At 40.8% G+C, this 16,069-nt stretch overlaps 1 protein-coding gene across 1 annotated transcript in view; it reads left to right on the top strand.

The window, feature by feature from the left end:
* The window catches only part of GSDMC (gasdermin C), a 38,568-nt gene extending 26,424 nt beyond the window's left edge, over window positions 1-12,144 (top strand). The window contains exons 7-14 of the mRNA XM_028852908.2: window positions 7,545-7,667; window positions 8,217-8,258; window positions 8,473-8,502; window positions 8,798-8,824; window positions 9,796-9,935; window positions 10,245-10,374; window positions 10,837-10,910; window positions 11,618-12,144. Of these exons, the coding sequence (XP_028708741.2) occupies window positions 7,545-7,667; window positions 8,217-8,258; window positions 8,473-8,502; window positions 8,798-8,824; window positions 9,796-9,935; window positions 10,245-10,374; window positions 10,837-10,910; window positions 11,618-11,857 (806 nt within the window). The 3' untranslated portion in view covers window positions 11,858-12,144. The remainder of the gene's footprint in view (window positions 1-7,544; window positions 7,668-8,216; window positions 8,259-8,472; window positions 8,503-8,797; window positions 8,825-9,795; window positions 9,936-10,244; window positions 10,375-10,836; window positions 10,911-11,617) is intronic.
* Window positions 12,145-16,069: the final 3,925 nt, after the last annotated feature.

Here is a 16,069-nt window from a genome sequence, read left to right as displayed (position 1 = left end):
CCTCTCCCCCAGGCCCCCCACCACCCTTCCCAGTCTCAGGTAGCATCCTTCTATCTCTATGTGTTTGACTGTTTTGACTTTTACATCCCACAAGTAAGTGAAAACATAAGATGTTTGTCTTTCTATTCCTGACTTATTTCACTTAACATAATGACCTCCAGTTTCATTCATGTTTTTGCAAATAATAGGATCTCATTCTTTATTTTATGGGTGAATAGTATACCATTGTGTATATGGATGATATTTTCTTTATACATTCATCTGTTGATGGACATTTAGTTTGTTTCCAAATCTTGACTATTATGAACAGTGTTGCAACAAACATGGTTGGTTTGTTCTTAAATCTCTCTTTGGTATACTGATTGCCTGCCTTTTGGTGTATATACCCAGCAGTGAGATTGCCGGATCATATGGTAACTCTAGTTTTTGTTTATTGAGGAAGGTCCAAACTGTTCTCCAAAGTGGTTGTACTAATTTACATTCCTGTCAACAGCATATGAGAGTCTCCTTTTCTCTGCATCCTCCCCAGCATGTGTTATTGCCTGTCTTTTGGATATAAACCGTTTTAACAGGGCTGAGATGATATTTCATTGTAGTTTTGATTTGCATTTCTCAGATGATCAATGATGTAAGCACATTTTCATATGTCTGTTTGCTATTTGTATGTCTTCTTTTGAGAAATGTCTACTCACATCTTTTGCCCATTTTCAATCAGATTATTAGATTTAGTTATATGGAGTAATTTGAGCTTCTTAAATATTCTGGTTATTAATCCCTTCTCTGATGGGTAGTTTGCGAATATTTTCTCCGATTCTGCGGGTTGTGTCTTCACTTTGTTAATTGTTTCCTTTGCTGTGAAGAAGCTTTTTAACTTGATGTGATCCCATTTGTCTACTTTTGCTTTTGTTGCCAGTGCTTGTGGGTTATTTATTCAAGAAATCTTTGCCCAGACCATTGTCCTGAAGAGTTTCCTTAATGTTTTATTTTAGTAGTTTCATAGTTTAAGGCCTTATATTTAAATCTTTAAATGATTTTGATTTGATTTTTGTGTATGGTAAGAGATAGGGGTCTAGTTTCATTCTCCTGGATATGGATATCCAGTTTTCCCAGCAACATTTATTGAAAAGACTGTCCTTTCTCCATTGTATGTTCTTGGCACCTTTGTCAAAGATGAGTTCACTGTAGGTACATAGATTTGTTTTTAAGTTCTCTATTTTGTTCCATTGGTTTTGTGTCTGCTTTTATGGCAGTACCATGTTGTTTTGGTTACTATAGCTCTGCAGTTTAATTTGAAGCCAGTAATGTGATTCTTCTGGTTTTGTTCTTTTTGCTGAGGATAGCTTTGGCTATTCTGGGTCTTTTGTGGTTCCATATGAATTTTAGAATTTTTTTTTTCTTACTGTGAAGAATGTCATTGGTGTTTTGATAGGGATTGCATTGAATCTATAGATTGCTCTGGGGAGTATGGACATTTTAACAATAGTAATTCTCCCAATCCATGAACATGGAATATCTTTTCACTTTTTTCGTGTCTTCTTCAATTTCTTTCATCAGTGTTTTATAGTTTTTATTGTAGAGACTTTTCACTTCTTTGGTTAAGTTAAATCCTAGGTGTTTAATTTTATCCCTGTTGTCAATGAGATTAATTTTTAAATTTCTTTTTTAGAGTGTTTACTGTTGGCATATAGAAATGCTACTGATTTTTGTATGTTGATTTTGTATTCCTCAACTTTACTGAGGAATACAGTTCTAATAGTTTTAGTTCTAATAGTTCTAATAGTTTTTTAGTTCTAATAGTTTTTTTAGTGGAGTTCTAATAGTTCTAATAGTTTTTTTAGTGGAGCCTTTAGGTTTTTCCAAATATAAGATCATATCATCTGCAAACAAGGATGATTTGACTTCTTCCTTTCCAATTTGGATGCCTTTTAGTTCTTTCTCTTGTTTGATTGCTCCAGCTAAGATTTCCAGCACTATGCTAAATAGCAATAATGAATGTGGACTTCCTTGTCATGTTCCAGATCTAAGAGGAAAGGCTTTCAGTTTTTCCCCACTCAGTATGAAACTAGCTGTGGCTCTGTCATATATGGATTTTATCATGTTGAGGTATCTTTCTTCTATACCTGGTTTTTAAAGGGTTTTTTTTTTAATCATGAAGGGATGTTAAACTTTGTGAAATAGCTTTTTAGCATCAATCGAAATGATCATATGGTTTTTGTACTTCATTCTGTTGATATAATGTATCACATTGATTTACTTGCATATGTTGAACCATCTTTGCATCCCTGGGATAAATCTTACTTGCTCATGATGAATCTTTTCTTTTTTTTTGAGACAGGGTTTTACTTTGTTGCTCAGGCTGCAGTGTGGTGACATGAACATGGCTCGCTGCAACGTCTGCCTCACATGCTCAAATGATCCTCCCACCTCAGCCCCCAAGTAACTAGGGCTACAGGCCTGTGTCACCATGCCTGGCTAATTTTTGTATTTTTTGTAGAGACATGGTCTCACCGTGTTGCCCAGGCTGGTCTCAAACTCCTGAGCTCAAGTAATCTGCCCACATTGGCCTCCCAAAATGCTGGGATTACAGGTGTGAGCCATGACACCTGGCTGTAAATGACCTTGTTAATGTTTCATTGAATTCAGTTTGCTAGTATTTTGTTGAAACTTTTTGCGTCAATATTCATCAGAGATATTGCCTATAGGGTTTTTTTCTTTTTCTTTTTTTTGATGCGTCTTCGTTTAGTTTTGGTATCTGGGTAATACTGGCCTCATAGAATGAGTTTTGAAGTATTCTCTCTTCTATTTTTTGGAACAGTTTGAGTCAGACTAGTATTCATATTTCGTTTTAAATGTTTGGTAGAATTCAGCAGTGAATCCATCAGGTCCTGGGCTTTTCTTTACTGGGAGACTTTTTATTACAGCTTCAATCTCATTACTCAGTACTGATCTGTTCAGGTTTTTAATTTGTTCATGGTTTAATCTTGGTAGGTTTTATATATCTAGGAATGTATCCTTTTTCTCTAGATTTTCTAATTTATTTGCATATGGTTGCTCATAGTAGCCATTAATGATCCTTTAAATTTCTGCTGTATCAGTTGTAGTGTTCCTTTCACATCTCTGATTTTATTTATTTGCGTTCTCTCCATTTTTTTTATTGGTCTGGCTAAAGTTTTGTCAATTTTTGTATATCTTTTCAAAAAACCAACTTTTTGTTTCATTGATCTTTTTGTTTCATTGATCTTTTGTATTGTTTTCTTCACTTTAATTTCATTTATTTCTACTCTGATCTTTATTATTTCTTTTTTTCTAACTTTGGGTTTGGTTTGATCTTGTTTTCTAGTTCTTTAAGATGCATCATTAGGTAGTTTTTAATGAAATTTTTCTTCTTTTTTGATTTGTCCAGTTATAGCTAGAAATATGCCTCTTTGTACTGCTTTGCTTTGTCCCACAGCTTTTCGTATGATGTGTTTCCAGTCTCATTTGTTTCAAGAAATGTTTCAATTTCCTTATTAATGTTTTCCTTGACCCACTGGTCATTCAGGAGCATATTGTTTAATTTCCATGTATTTGTATAGTTTCCAAAATTCCTCTTATTGTTGATTTCTAGTTTTATTCCATTGTGGTCAGAGAAGATGGTTGATATTATTTCAATATTTTGGAATGTTTTAACACTTGTTTTATCACCTAACATGGTGTATCATTGAGAATTATCCATATGGTGAGGAGAAAAAATGTGTATTCTGCAGCCTTTAGATGAAATTTTCTGTAAGTATCTATTAGGTCTATTTGTTCTATAGTGCAGAATAAGTCTCATGTTTCTTTCTTGAGTTTCTTTCTGGGAGATCTGTTCAGTGCTGAAAGTAGGGTGTTGAGGTCTTCACCTATTACTGTCTCTTTAGCTCTAAGAATCTCTCTTTAGCTCTCTCTCTCTTTAGCTCTAATAATATCTCTCTCTTTAACTCTAATAATATTTGCTTTATCTATCTGGTTACTCCAGTGTTGAGCGCATATATATTTACTATCATTATATCCTGTTGCTAGATTGACCCCCTTATCTTTATATAATGACCTTTTTTGTCTCTTCTTACAGTTTTTGTCTTGAAATCTATTTTGTTTGACATAAGTATAGCTATTTCTGCCTTTTGTTTTGGTTTCCTTTAGCATGGAATATCTTTTTCCATCCCTTTATTTTCAGTCTATGTGTATCTTTATAGGTGAAGTGTGTTTCTTGTAGGCAACAGATCATGGAATCTTGTTTTTTTTTTTTTTTTTTTTTTAATCCTTTTAGCCACTCTTCATCTTTTGATTGATGAGTTTAGCCCATTTACAATTAATGCTATTGTTGATAAATAGGGATTTACTCCTGCCATTTTGTTATTTGTTTTCTGTTTGTTTTGTGGCCTTCTTTTCTTCTTTTTGGCCTTCCTTTTAGGGAAGGTGATTTTCTCTGGTGGTGTTTTATTTTCTGCTTTATGTTTTGTGTACCCATTGTAAGATTTTTGATTTGGGGTTACTGTCAGAGTTGCAAATACTGTCTCATAACCCATTATTTTAAACTGATGAGAACTTAACATTGATTACATAAGCAAATTAACTAGTAAGCAAAAAGAAACCTAATAAAATAAAAATTTTACACTTTACCTTCTCACTTTCTAACTTTTTGTTGTTTGTCTTTATGTCTTATTGTACTATGTCTTGAAAAGTTGTTGTAGTTGTTATTTTTGATTCATTCATCATTTAGTCTTTCTGCTTGAGTATTACATGCCACGATTATAGTGTTATAATGTTTATGTTTTTCCATGTGCTTTCTATTACCAGTGAGTTTTGTATCTTTAGGTGATTTCTTCTTGCTGATTAATGTCCTTTTCTTTCAGACTGAAGAACTCCCTTTAACATTTCTTATAAGACAGGTCTGGTGTTGATGAAATTACTCAGCTTTTGTTTGTCTGGAGATGTCTTTATTTCTCTTCATCCTTGGAGGATATTTTTGCCAGTTACACTATTCTACGATAAAAGTTTTTTTTCTTCAGCAATTTAAATGTCATGCCATTCTCTCCTGGCCTGTACGGTTTCCAGTGAAAAGTCTGCTGCCAGACATATTGCAGCTTCATTGTATGTTATTTGTTTCTTTTTCCTTGCTGCTTTAGGATCCTTTCTTTATCCTTGATCTTTGAGACTTTGACTATGAGACGCCTTGAGGTAGTCTGCTTTGGGTTAAATCTGCATGGTGTTCTATAACTTACTTGTACTTGAATGTTGATATCTTTCTATAGGTTTGGGAAATTATTTAATGTTATTCCTTTGGATAAACTTTCTTACCCTATCTCTTTCTCTATGTCCTCTTTAAAGTCAACAACTTTCAGATTTTTCTGAGGCTATTTTCTAGATCATATGTGTGTGCTTCATTGCTTTTTATTCTTTTTTCTTTTGGTTCCTCTGACTGTATATTTTCAAATAGGCTGTCTTCAAGCTCACTAATACTTCCTTATGCTTGGTCAAGTCTATTATTAAGTGACTCTCTTGCATTCTTCAGTATGTCAATTGCATTTTTCAACTCCAGAATTTCTGCTTAATTCTTTTTAATTATTTCAATTTCTTTTTTAAATGTACCTGATAGAATTCTGAATTCCTTCTCATACTATCTTGAATTTCTTTGAGTTTCTTCAAAATACTATTCTGAATTCTTTATCTGAAAAGTCACATGTCTCTTTTTTTCCCCAGGATTTGTCCCTGGTGCCTTGTTTAGTTCATTGGTGAGGTCATATTTTCCTGGATAATCTTGATTCTTGTAGGTGTTTTTTGGTATCTAGGCATTGACAAGTTAGGTATTTATTGTAGTCTTCTCAGTCTGGGCTTGTTTGTGCCTGTCCTTGAGAAGGCTTTCCAGGTATTCAAAGGGACTTGGACTTCCTGTTGAATATCTCTGTGGTTGTTTTAGACTCATAGAAGTTCTGCTTTGGTGGTCTTGCATAAGATCCAGAAAAATTACCTGGAATTCCAGGCAGAGACTCTTGCTTTTTCCCCTTACTTTCCCCCAAACAAATGGGGTCTCTCTTTCTCTCTGCTGAGCCACCTGGAATTGGGAGTGTGGTGATGCAAGCACCCCTGTGGCCACCACCACTGGCACTGCACTGGGTTAGACCTGAAGCCAGCACAGAACTGGGTCTCACCAAAGGCCTGCTGTAACCACTACTTGGCTGCCACCTGTGTTCACTCAAGGCCCTAGGGCTCTACAATCAGCAGGTGACAAAACCAGTGAGGTTTTTTCACTTCCTTCAGAGCACTGAGTTTTCCCAGGACCTGGGTAAGTGCAGAGATGCTGTTTGGCAGCTAGGGATTGAAGTAAAAAATCTTATAAATTTACCTTATGTTCTACTCTACTACTGCTAAGCTGTCACTCAAATCACAAGACAAAGTTTTTCCCACTCTTCCCTCCCCTTTTCACAGGTAGAGAAGCTCTCTCTGTGGTCACCATTACCACTGGCCCATGAGGGGTTCTGCCAGGCCACTGCATATGTTTGCTGACAGCCCAGGAGCTCAACAGTCAGCTCGTGGTAAATGCTGTCTGGCCTGGGTCTCACCCTTTAGGGAAATGGGCTCTCCTCTGGCCCAGGGCAGGTCCAGAAATGCTGTTGAAGACCCTAGACCTGATCTTGAGGGCCCCAAGAGCCTGCTTGGTGCACTACACCACTGTGGCTGAACTGGTACCTAAGATGCAAGGCAAAGCCTCCTCTTGACTTTTCCCTCTGCTTTTCTCAAATAGAAGGAGTCTTTCACCATAGCCACCACAGTTGGGAATATGCTGGGTCACAACTTTGGTCAGTACATCTCAGAGCCCAAGGCCCACTACATACCACCTGGGTACTGCTGCTGGTTATTTAGGGCCCAGTGGTTCTTTATTAAGCAGATGATGAATTCTGCCAGGACTGTGTTCTTCCCTTCAAGGCAGTAGGTTCCCTTTTCACCCAGGGGTGTTTAGAGATGTTGTCCGGGAGCTAGGGCTTGGAACGGGGGCCTCACAACTCTACCTAGTCTCCTATCCTACTGTGGCTGAGATGGCATCCCAGATGCGGGACAGAATCCTCTCTACTCTTCACTCTCTTCCACTTAAACAAAGGGAATGAAACACTTTCATTGCTGTGAGCTGCACTGCCTGAGGTTGGGAGTGGGGTAGCACAAGCACCTTTTTTTAGTCACCCCAGCTGGTATCTCTTTAGGTCACATGTCACTCTAGTCCTCTGGCTCTGAGCCCAGCTCAGCATTAGAAATTGCCTAAATATTGCAGTCCTTCTGTCCTAGACTGACCTTTAAGTTTACCTAGGACTCCAGAGCACTCTGGCTGGCATTTGTGAGGCTTGCCATGAAACTTGAGTTCTGAAAGAAGGAATGGGCAATTCCCCTTTGACTGGGTCTTATCCAAATTTTCCCTTTGTGCACTGGCACTGATTGAGCCCAGCCTGGCTCTGCTCTCTGCTATGACAAGGCAGTACTGAGTTCAATGTAAAGTTTTTCACCCAGTCACTGTGCTCTCCCTCTCTCCCAAGAGTACAAAATTTCCCAGAGGCTAGTCTCCTGTGCTGCGAGGAGTGAGGAGTGGCTACCATCATTTCATACTATCTCTCCAACCCTCTTCAATGCCTCGCCCAAAGATATGAAGTTAAAACCAGGTACTGTGATTACTCACCTGATTTTTGCTTCTATGATCGTGCTTTTCTTTGTGCAGACAGTTGTTAAAATTTGGTGTTTGTGTGGGGTGTATGAACCAGGTACGCTTCTATTGCACCATCTCGCTCATCCTCCTCTGGCAGTTTTTTTTGCCTAGAACTGAGGCATTGCTGATCCCTGACCCCCTTTGAATTCCCACAAGAGACCTGCTTGGGCTCAGCCCACACAGACCCACAGAGAACTTTCCCCCAATCAGGCTCCTCCATTTCCTGCAATTGACCCCTTCCTCTGACTGAGCCACTGTCCCCTGGGGCCACAGGGAAACCAGGCTTTCTCCTTTGAACATTGGGAATGGTGTGAGTCTGTTGGGGAGAGAGGCTGCCTGGGGATCCATCTCTCTAGGGAAGTTCTTCAACTGAACTGATGGTACATGTGGGAAATAAGGGGAGGATAGAGGAGTTAGAGGTGAGACCAAGAGGGAAAGAAGTAGAAGAGGAAAAGTAGGGGTAGACTAACGTTTGGTGAGTAAACATTTTTCTTTCTCTTTCCAGAGCTATTTCTGAAACCGAAATTTTTGAGAGGGCATTTGCCAAGTGAGTGGAATATGGCCCTCCCCTCCCAGGACAATCTGCACAACAAAAACTCACCTGATTGCCTTTGGTGCTATTACCCAAGGTCTTGGAGTCTGGCCCCTTGGGAAAAGGGCTGGAACAGATAGAGAAGAGGGGTTCAGGGAAAGAAAGGCAGAAGACTGGAGAAATCCAGTCTTTGAGCCTCTTTGGTGAGGAATTTCATTTCTCTTTTTAGAATACGAACAAGTTTGCATTCTCCCAGTAGGTGAGTGTGAGTTTGCTGGAGGTGGTGGTGGGGATCCCATCCTGCACACATGGGGTAAGTAGGGCAGATTGCTCCTGCCTTGCCTTTGCCACCACTGCCCTAGGGACTGGCCCTTGGTCATATGGAATGGAAAGGGTCCAGAAAGGCTGAGAACATGGAGGGATGAATGGTGATGGGGGCAGGAAGAAGTTAAGTGAGAGGGAGGAGGTGGTAGGAGAGCAGAACCCTCCAAAACATCTGAAAAGCAAATTTGGGGGGATGAGGAAGTGAGATGATGACTTGATTCTCCTTCTAGGAAGAATAGAGGAACCCTTCTGGCAAAGTAAGTATTTATTAAGGGGAAACCTGGGGCTTCTAGGTGGGAGCTGCAAATCTGAGCACCTAAATTGGTGGTTTCCATGCAAGTCAGAAATCTAGATCCACTTCCAAATTTACACTTTGCTCATGAAACAAACAAATGTTTATTGAGGACTTATTGGACAACAAGCATTATTCTGAACTTGAAAGTTATGGCTGTGAACCAAACAGACATAAATTCTTGCCTCATTGGAGCTTCCAATCCAGTGATCTGTCATCCCAAGCAGATCACCCTGAGGGCGCCTGATGCCTCCTGGGAGAAACAGATGGCCCCCAACATCCACCCCATGGTTAATTCTTCATAGACTTTGAGGATACTGGCAAAGTTGCCTGATAATAAGGGCAGCCTATATGTGCCAAGTGCCTTACATACATAAACTCTGTCTCTCTCTTGCTTTTTGAGATGGGGTCTCACTATGTTGGCCAGGCTGGTCTTGAACTCCTGGCCTCAAGCAATCCCCCCATCTCAGCCTCCCAAAGAGCTGGAATTACAGTGTAAGCAACCATGCTTGGCCTACATAAACTCTTTTAATCCCCATAGCATCCCATTTAACCAATATGGAAACTGATTCCAGAGCACCTAAGATTTTCGCCTCTAAAGCCCAGTGCTAGATTTTACAGTATTCCTGACATGTCCTAGAAATGACCACTTTGTCATTATCTTCCATTAGTGATGATGTCTTTTCAAAATCTCAATCTCTGCTCCCAGTATCCTATTTCCTCTTTTCAGAATGCTGGATTGTCCATTTTTTTAGCTTCTATGACAGCTCTATCCACAGAGCTCAAGTGTGCCATTAGCAGAGACAATTTTGGTTAGTAGCTGAAAGGGATGGAAGAGTTTGGCTCATATTCATGCAAACAGGCTATCATTTCAAGGATGTTCTAATCAAATACTTGCCCCACTTTCTGGTTGGCATTGATGATGCCTGAGAGCAGATTTCAAGCATCTACAAGAGGAGGTTTTCCAGAAAATAAAGACACTGGCTCAGCTCTCAAAGGATGTTCAGGATGTCGTGTTCTATAGTATCCTGGCCATGCTCGGAGACAGAGGGGCTCTACAGGACCTGATGGACATGGTGAGGGGCTCCACAGTTGCATAGGTCTGGTAAGCTGTAAATGGGATTGGTTAGGAGATACGACTCCCAAGTTACAGGGGGGAGGAAGAATAAGCAAGATGCCAGGGGAATGAGAAAGGCTCGGGACTCTGGCGCCGGGCACAATGGGCCAGAAAGTGCCACCCCCACTACTGAGGCTGCTTGGAAACCCCGGTAGGAGGTAGAGAACCCTCACCCCTACCCCTTGGTTATCACCAGTAGACACAGGAAAATTATATAATGTTACTGTTATTAGTATTATTTATTAACAATAATACCTGTCTTCTATAGCTGGAATTGGACAGCTCAGGTCATTTGGATGGCCCTGGTGGTGCCATCCTAAAGAAACTTCAACAGGATTCAAACCGTGCATGGTTTAACCCAAAGGACCCCATTCTTTATCTCCTTGAAGCCATAATGGGTAAGATTAATTAAAGGGAAGAATGGGAGAATCATAAGTTTGGTCCCCAGACCCCCAAAAAGCTGTGTTAGATGCCATGTGTCCAAAACCCTTTGAATGCCATGATCTTTCGTCCTTACATCACAGCTCTCTCTAAGGTCAGAGGGCTCACTGTGATAACTTGCCATATGATACAGAATGAGTTTAAGGCCTAGGAAGTCACCAGTTTATGTTCATCCACAGATCACTGGAGGTGGGTGATTCCAGCCTTCAGCCCCTGAATCCCATCCTCTGGTCCCTCTTATTTAGCATCCTGGAGACCATTCTGAAGGGCTTCCCAGGGCAGGGAGCTTGACCTTTAAGTCTAATGGGTTTTATTCCTCTACTTTGGAGTTATTCTCTCAGGGAGTCTCCTGCTTTATGGTGGGAGGAAAAATCTGGATTCTTCACTACTGTCTTTCCCCACATGTCCTCCACCCTCAGTGCTGAATGACATCCAACACGATTTGCTGGCCTGTTCTGTGGAGATGAGGATCCTGCTTCAGCAACAGGAACTGGTGAGAACTTCCCAGGGGCCAGAAGTTCAGGGAAGAGGGTGAGGGAACCAGAGGTAAGAAGAAAGATTCTGAGGAAAGAGATGATACAGGTTTATGCTGGGAGGGGAGTCCTTATCCAACGGTGGCCACTGGGAAATCCCTAGCTGCAGTGTCCTTCTGGACACCTGGTCCAGTGGGTATGAGCCTCCCTCAGGAGGGTCTTAGCTTCCATGGCAATCTCTGCAGCATTCCCCAATGGTCTAAAATAGCCATATGGGAGCACAGGACTTTGAGGACTAAGGGGATATAATATTCCTGCTCTACTCACACTGTTACCATTTGCTAATTACTTCTGCTCTAGTTACACTGTTATGATTTGCTAATTTCTCTGTTTTTCTCTCTCCAAGTATATGTACATATAAATACGTACCTTTATATGCATTTACTGTGTTCTTACATATGTGCATATACATTTAGAAATAAAAACACCACTATTCTACGAGGAGAGTTTTATTTTCACCATTTCATAGATGTGGAACCAATGCTCCCTGATTTCCCATAACTTGATCTGCGGATCATAGGATATGACGAGCATGTTACTTCTGGTCCTCTGGATCCCAAAGCTCTTGCTCCTTCTGTTATCCTGCATGGCCCCTGGACGCTGGGCAGAAGCCTTTTCTTCCTGATCTTAAAGGCTGGTCTGTAGAGTCTGATCATCCTTCTTCTAGGTAAGGAGCATCCTGGAGCCGAACTTCAGATACCCCTGGAGCATTCCCTTCACCCTCAAACCGGAGCTCCTTGCCCCACTCCAGAGTGAGGGTTTGGCCATCACCTATGGCCTGCTGGAGGAGTGTGGCCTGAGGATGGAGCTGGATAACCCCAGGTCAACCTGGGATCTAGAAGCAAAGATACCCCTGTCTGCCCTCTATGGGACTCTCTCATTGCTACAGCAGCTGGCTGAGGCCTAAGCTCTCCCTGATGGGCAGTCAGTCCAGAGATACTGGCCCTTGCCCAGTCTATGCTGTGAGTGTCCTTATGGGTGCAAGAGACAGGGCTGTGCCTCTCTGCATTTCCAGGTGGAGTAGAGACAGTAATGGGTAGAGACTTTAGGAAATGTTTTGGGGTGGTGGAATACTCTATATATCGACAAGAGTTTATATATTTGTCAAAACTCCTCAAATAGTATGTTAAAGATGTAAGCATTTCACTATGTATAAATTTTACTTCAAAATAATAAAAACAAATACTGACTCTAGTTAACAGTGTGCATTTTGAATTGTTTTGGGTGAAGTGTACTGATAACGGTAACTGATATTGAAATGCAACAAAAAGTAAGTTGACTTGATGATGGATACATGACCAAGTAAATGTGATAAAGTATTAATAATTGGGGAATATGGGTGAAGGATATAGAAGAGGTTTTTTTTCTTTTTCTTGAAACATTTTGTGATTCTGATGTTTCATATTAGCCCCCACGTGTGTATGTATGTGCATATTCCTCCATTATTAACATTTTATCACATTTTCTTGGTCATATATCTGTCTCATTCTGTGCTCTCTGTGTCATTTGCTAATGCCACCTGGCCTCATAAGCTGAAACCTGGGAGTCCACCTTGACTCCTCTCTCTCCTTAATCCCCGATCAACACAGTCTAGCCGACTCACTATAGCCCTCCTCTTCTCACCTGGACAGCTGGTCTAGTGTTCCCAGCTGGTTGTCCTGCCACCATCTTGTTCTCTTCAAATTCTCCTTGAATCCTGGAGGCTCTTATCATAGCAGGCATGGGGAATAATTTAAAAAATGCAACCTTTATATGTCACTCCTCTGCCTAAAATCCTTTAGAGGCTCCCTGTCATCTAGAATCATCAACCAAGATTTTAAATATGATGTCTCATCAGAATCACCTTGGCCTGCATTTCCACATGACAATAATCAAGTGCCTTATCACTAGTTCACTCCAGTGTATTCCAGTAATCCTTATTGCTCACGTCATGTCTTCACTTTTAGACAGTGTTTACTTATTTTTTGCTAAAAAAGGCAAGAAAATGAGTTCTTCTCCCATCTTGCTCTTCTATCATCTCCTATCTCCAATTATTTTATTATTTGTAAATTGCCAAGGAGTGTAACCATATTCCTCATGTCTGTTTAGTGTTAATTCTTTATTTTTTTTGAGACAGAGTCTCGCTCTGTCACTAAGGCTGGAATGCAGTGGCATGGTCTCAGCTCACTGCAACCTCCACCTCCCAGGTTCAAGTGATTCTTGTGCCTCATCTTCCTGAATAGCTGGGATTACAGGCATGCACCACCACACTCGGCTAGTTTTTGTATTTGTTTTTTGTACAGACGGAGTTTCACCATGTTGGCCAGGCTGGTCTTGAACTCCTGGCCTCAACTGATCTGCCTGCTTCGGCCTCCCAAAGTGCTGGGATTACAGGTGTGAGCCACCATTTCCAGTCTATTTAAATTTGTTCATTGCTAACTACCAGTCATTTTATTTTATTCCTTGAATGGCTGTGATCAAATAATTTTTTCAGTAGTGCTTCACTCCCCAAGTCCCTTCATATTTGAGAAACTTTGCCTGTTGCCTTTATTCTTGAAGAACTCCTTGGGGAGAGATTATATTTTTAGGTAACACCTTCTTGCCCTCAGTCTTTTGTAGCCATGCAAAGGTCTCCTGTTGACTTCTTTATGCCTTGAAGAAGATCAAGGCTAGTCAAATTTTCCCAAACTCTTTGCATGTACATCTAAATGTATGCCTGAAGAATTATTTCTTCATCCTTGAAGTTAAGCACTTTAATCAGGCAATACCCGTGTCTCAGTCACTCTGTGTCACTTTTCCTGGGACACTGTGCCTTCTGAGCTGCAGATTCAATTCTTTTAGGAATTTTTCCTCTTATAATAATTAAATATCTTTCATATTCTATTAGTTAGATTCTCTACCTCACAGGTACCAATTGTCCTGTAGGACTCTCATATATTATTTTGTCTAATTCCTGCATCTTTGATTTTTTTTCGTCTGCATTCTCTGAGATCACGGCAGGTCTTTGCTCTATGTCTATAACTCAACTGTCAACTATAATTCTTTCCAGTTTATCAGTTCAGATATTGTGTTGTGATCTCAGTTCCTTTCCTTAGCTTTGCAATCTCTCTTCACGTATTTCTGTTGTTTTATCTTTGCAGTTTGAGGTTTTGCCTTATTAAAGTATTTATCTTAAATTCTTCCATGGCATAAAACAATTCTTTTTCTTGAGCTATGTTTTCTACCTGAATTGATTCCTCTACTCGCTTCTTTTCCTGTAGTGTGTTTGTATGGAATCTCTTGTCACCCTCTACCTTCCCCTGCCATGTAAAGCTCATCCTCAGCATGAGCAGCTCTGTCCAAACTCTATTTACACAAAGACAATAGGGTAAATGAGTTTTTCTCAACTGTTTTATAAATGAAATGAGATGGTTTCTGTTCCTCTGCAAACTTTGGATTAAAACCTGTGTTTTCCAGTGCTTAAGGTCATGGCATGTGGAAGGGAAGGAGGGCTCACCTGGAGGTCTGGGCAGTCTTGGATGATTGCCCCGGCCTCTCTCTCTCCTTCTACAATTTTAAACATTCTCTGTACCCGAGTTCCCTCACCTCATCAAGGGATTTTGCCCTTTTGGAAATGACTTCTGACGTGAACTCCCTGAATTCATTCAAGGAACTCAGGTCCTTTTGTCAATCCTTGTACTGATTAGATTGTGGGATCATCATGGCAGGTGATCTGAGGTCAGATTTCTTAATTCCTTCAAACTAGGGTGAATGAAGCAGACTCTTCATTGTTGGAGGAACAGCAGGGGCTCCCATCCCAAATCCTAAGACTGTGGCATTAAGAGCTTTTTTTGGCCCATGAACATCTGCTTTATTCACTCCATTTCTTTATAGGCATTTAAAGATTTCCACCCTGCTGGGATGAGACGCCTGACATCCTTTCTCTTTCTCCTTTATTTCACCCTCTTCATTTTTCCCCATTCTCTTAGGAACTACACCAGTCTTCTTCACTGTCCAGGTTTCAGCATAACCTTTCCCTTTGGAAATGGCTTTGAGGCTAGTGGCTATATCTCCAGTGGGCCAGCATCTGAACTTGATCCAGCATCAGGATCTGCCCCAGCACATTCTTTCCATGACAATCCTGAGTCCTGAGGCTGTAGTCAGGCCAGCCAGAATCTAAGCTTGACTTGTCTATTTCTTCCATTTTAACCATGGATCACAATAAGCAAGGAATTGTATGTTTTGCTCTTTCTTGTTACTTTGCATTTCCTGATGCATTACAATGAGGCAGCCCCCTTAGGAGTTGGATCTCTCTTTCCTAAATTCCATTGCTGGCCCAGCTCAGTGGCTCATGTCTGTAATCCCAGTGCTTTGGGAGTCCGAGGCGGGTGAATCACTTGAGGTCAGGAGTTTGGGACCAGCCTGGCCAACATAATGAAGCTGTCTCTACTAAAATTACAAACATTAGCCAGAAGTGGTGGCGTGCACCTGTAGTCCCAGCTACTCTAGAGGCTGAGGCAGAAGAATCGCTTGGACCCGGGATGTGGAGGCTGCAGTGAGCCAAGATCGTGCCACTGCACTCCAACCTGGGTGACAGAGCAAGACTGTCTCAAAAAGAGAAAAATTCCATTGCTTAACTCTTATCAGTTAAGATCAGAGTTAGCAATCAGAAAACAGAGATCCTCAACTTCTATCATAAATGGTCACTGCACGGGTGCAGTTTTGTATCACAGGTCACTAGGGACTAGGTAGCCATTCAGGAATCAATGAGTATTCATCTCTCACCCTCTCGTTCTTTCTCTTCCCAAAGCACATGTTTCAGTGAGTCCGGGTCACTGTAGCCAATACCACTTTTGTGAGATCAGAAAAATGACTTTTGACAATAACTACCTGGAGTCAGACTGAATTTTGCAGATGCAGGGCACTGCCCTCACTTCAGACACCAGCTACAAATTTGGGAGTTCCCAGGACATCTTCACTTTTGACCAGCTGGCTAGAAACTTGGTGTTTCTCACTACATCTTCAGGTTCAATAATTCACTGACACAACTCACAGAACTCATTGAAAGTGTCATACTTGCATTTACATTTTATTATAGCAAAAGGATGCAAATCAATCAGCAAAAGGTAGAGTTGCATAGGGTGAGGTCTAGGAGGTTCTG

This window comes from Macaca mulatta, chromosome 8 (assembly GCF_049350105.2).
Source record: "Macaca mulatta isolate MMU2019108-1 chromosome 8, T2T-MMU8v2.0, whole genome shotgun sequence".
Taxonomy (NCBI): Eukaryota; Metazoa; Chordata; class Mammalia; order Primates; family Cercopithecidae; genus Macaca; species Macaca mulatta.
Note: the sequence above shows the minus strand (reverse complement) of the source record. Positions and strands in the feature narration are given on the sequence as shown.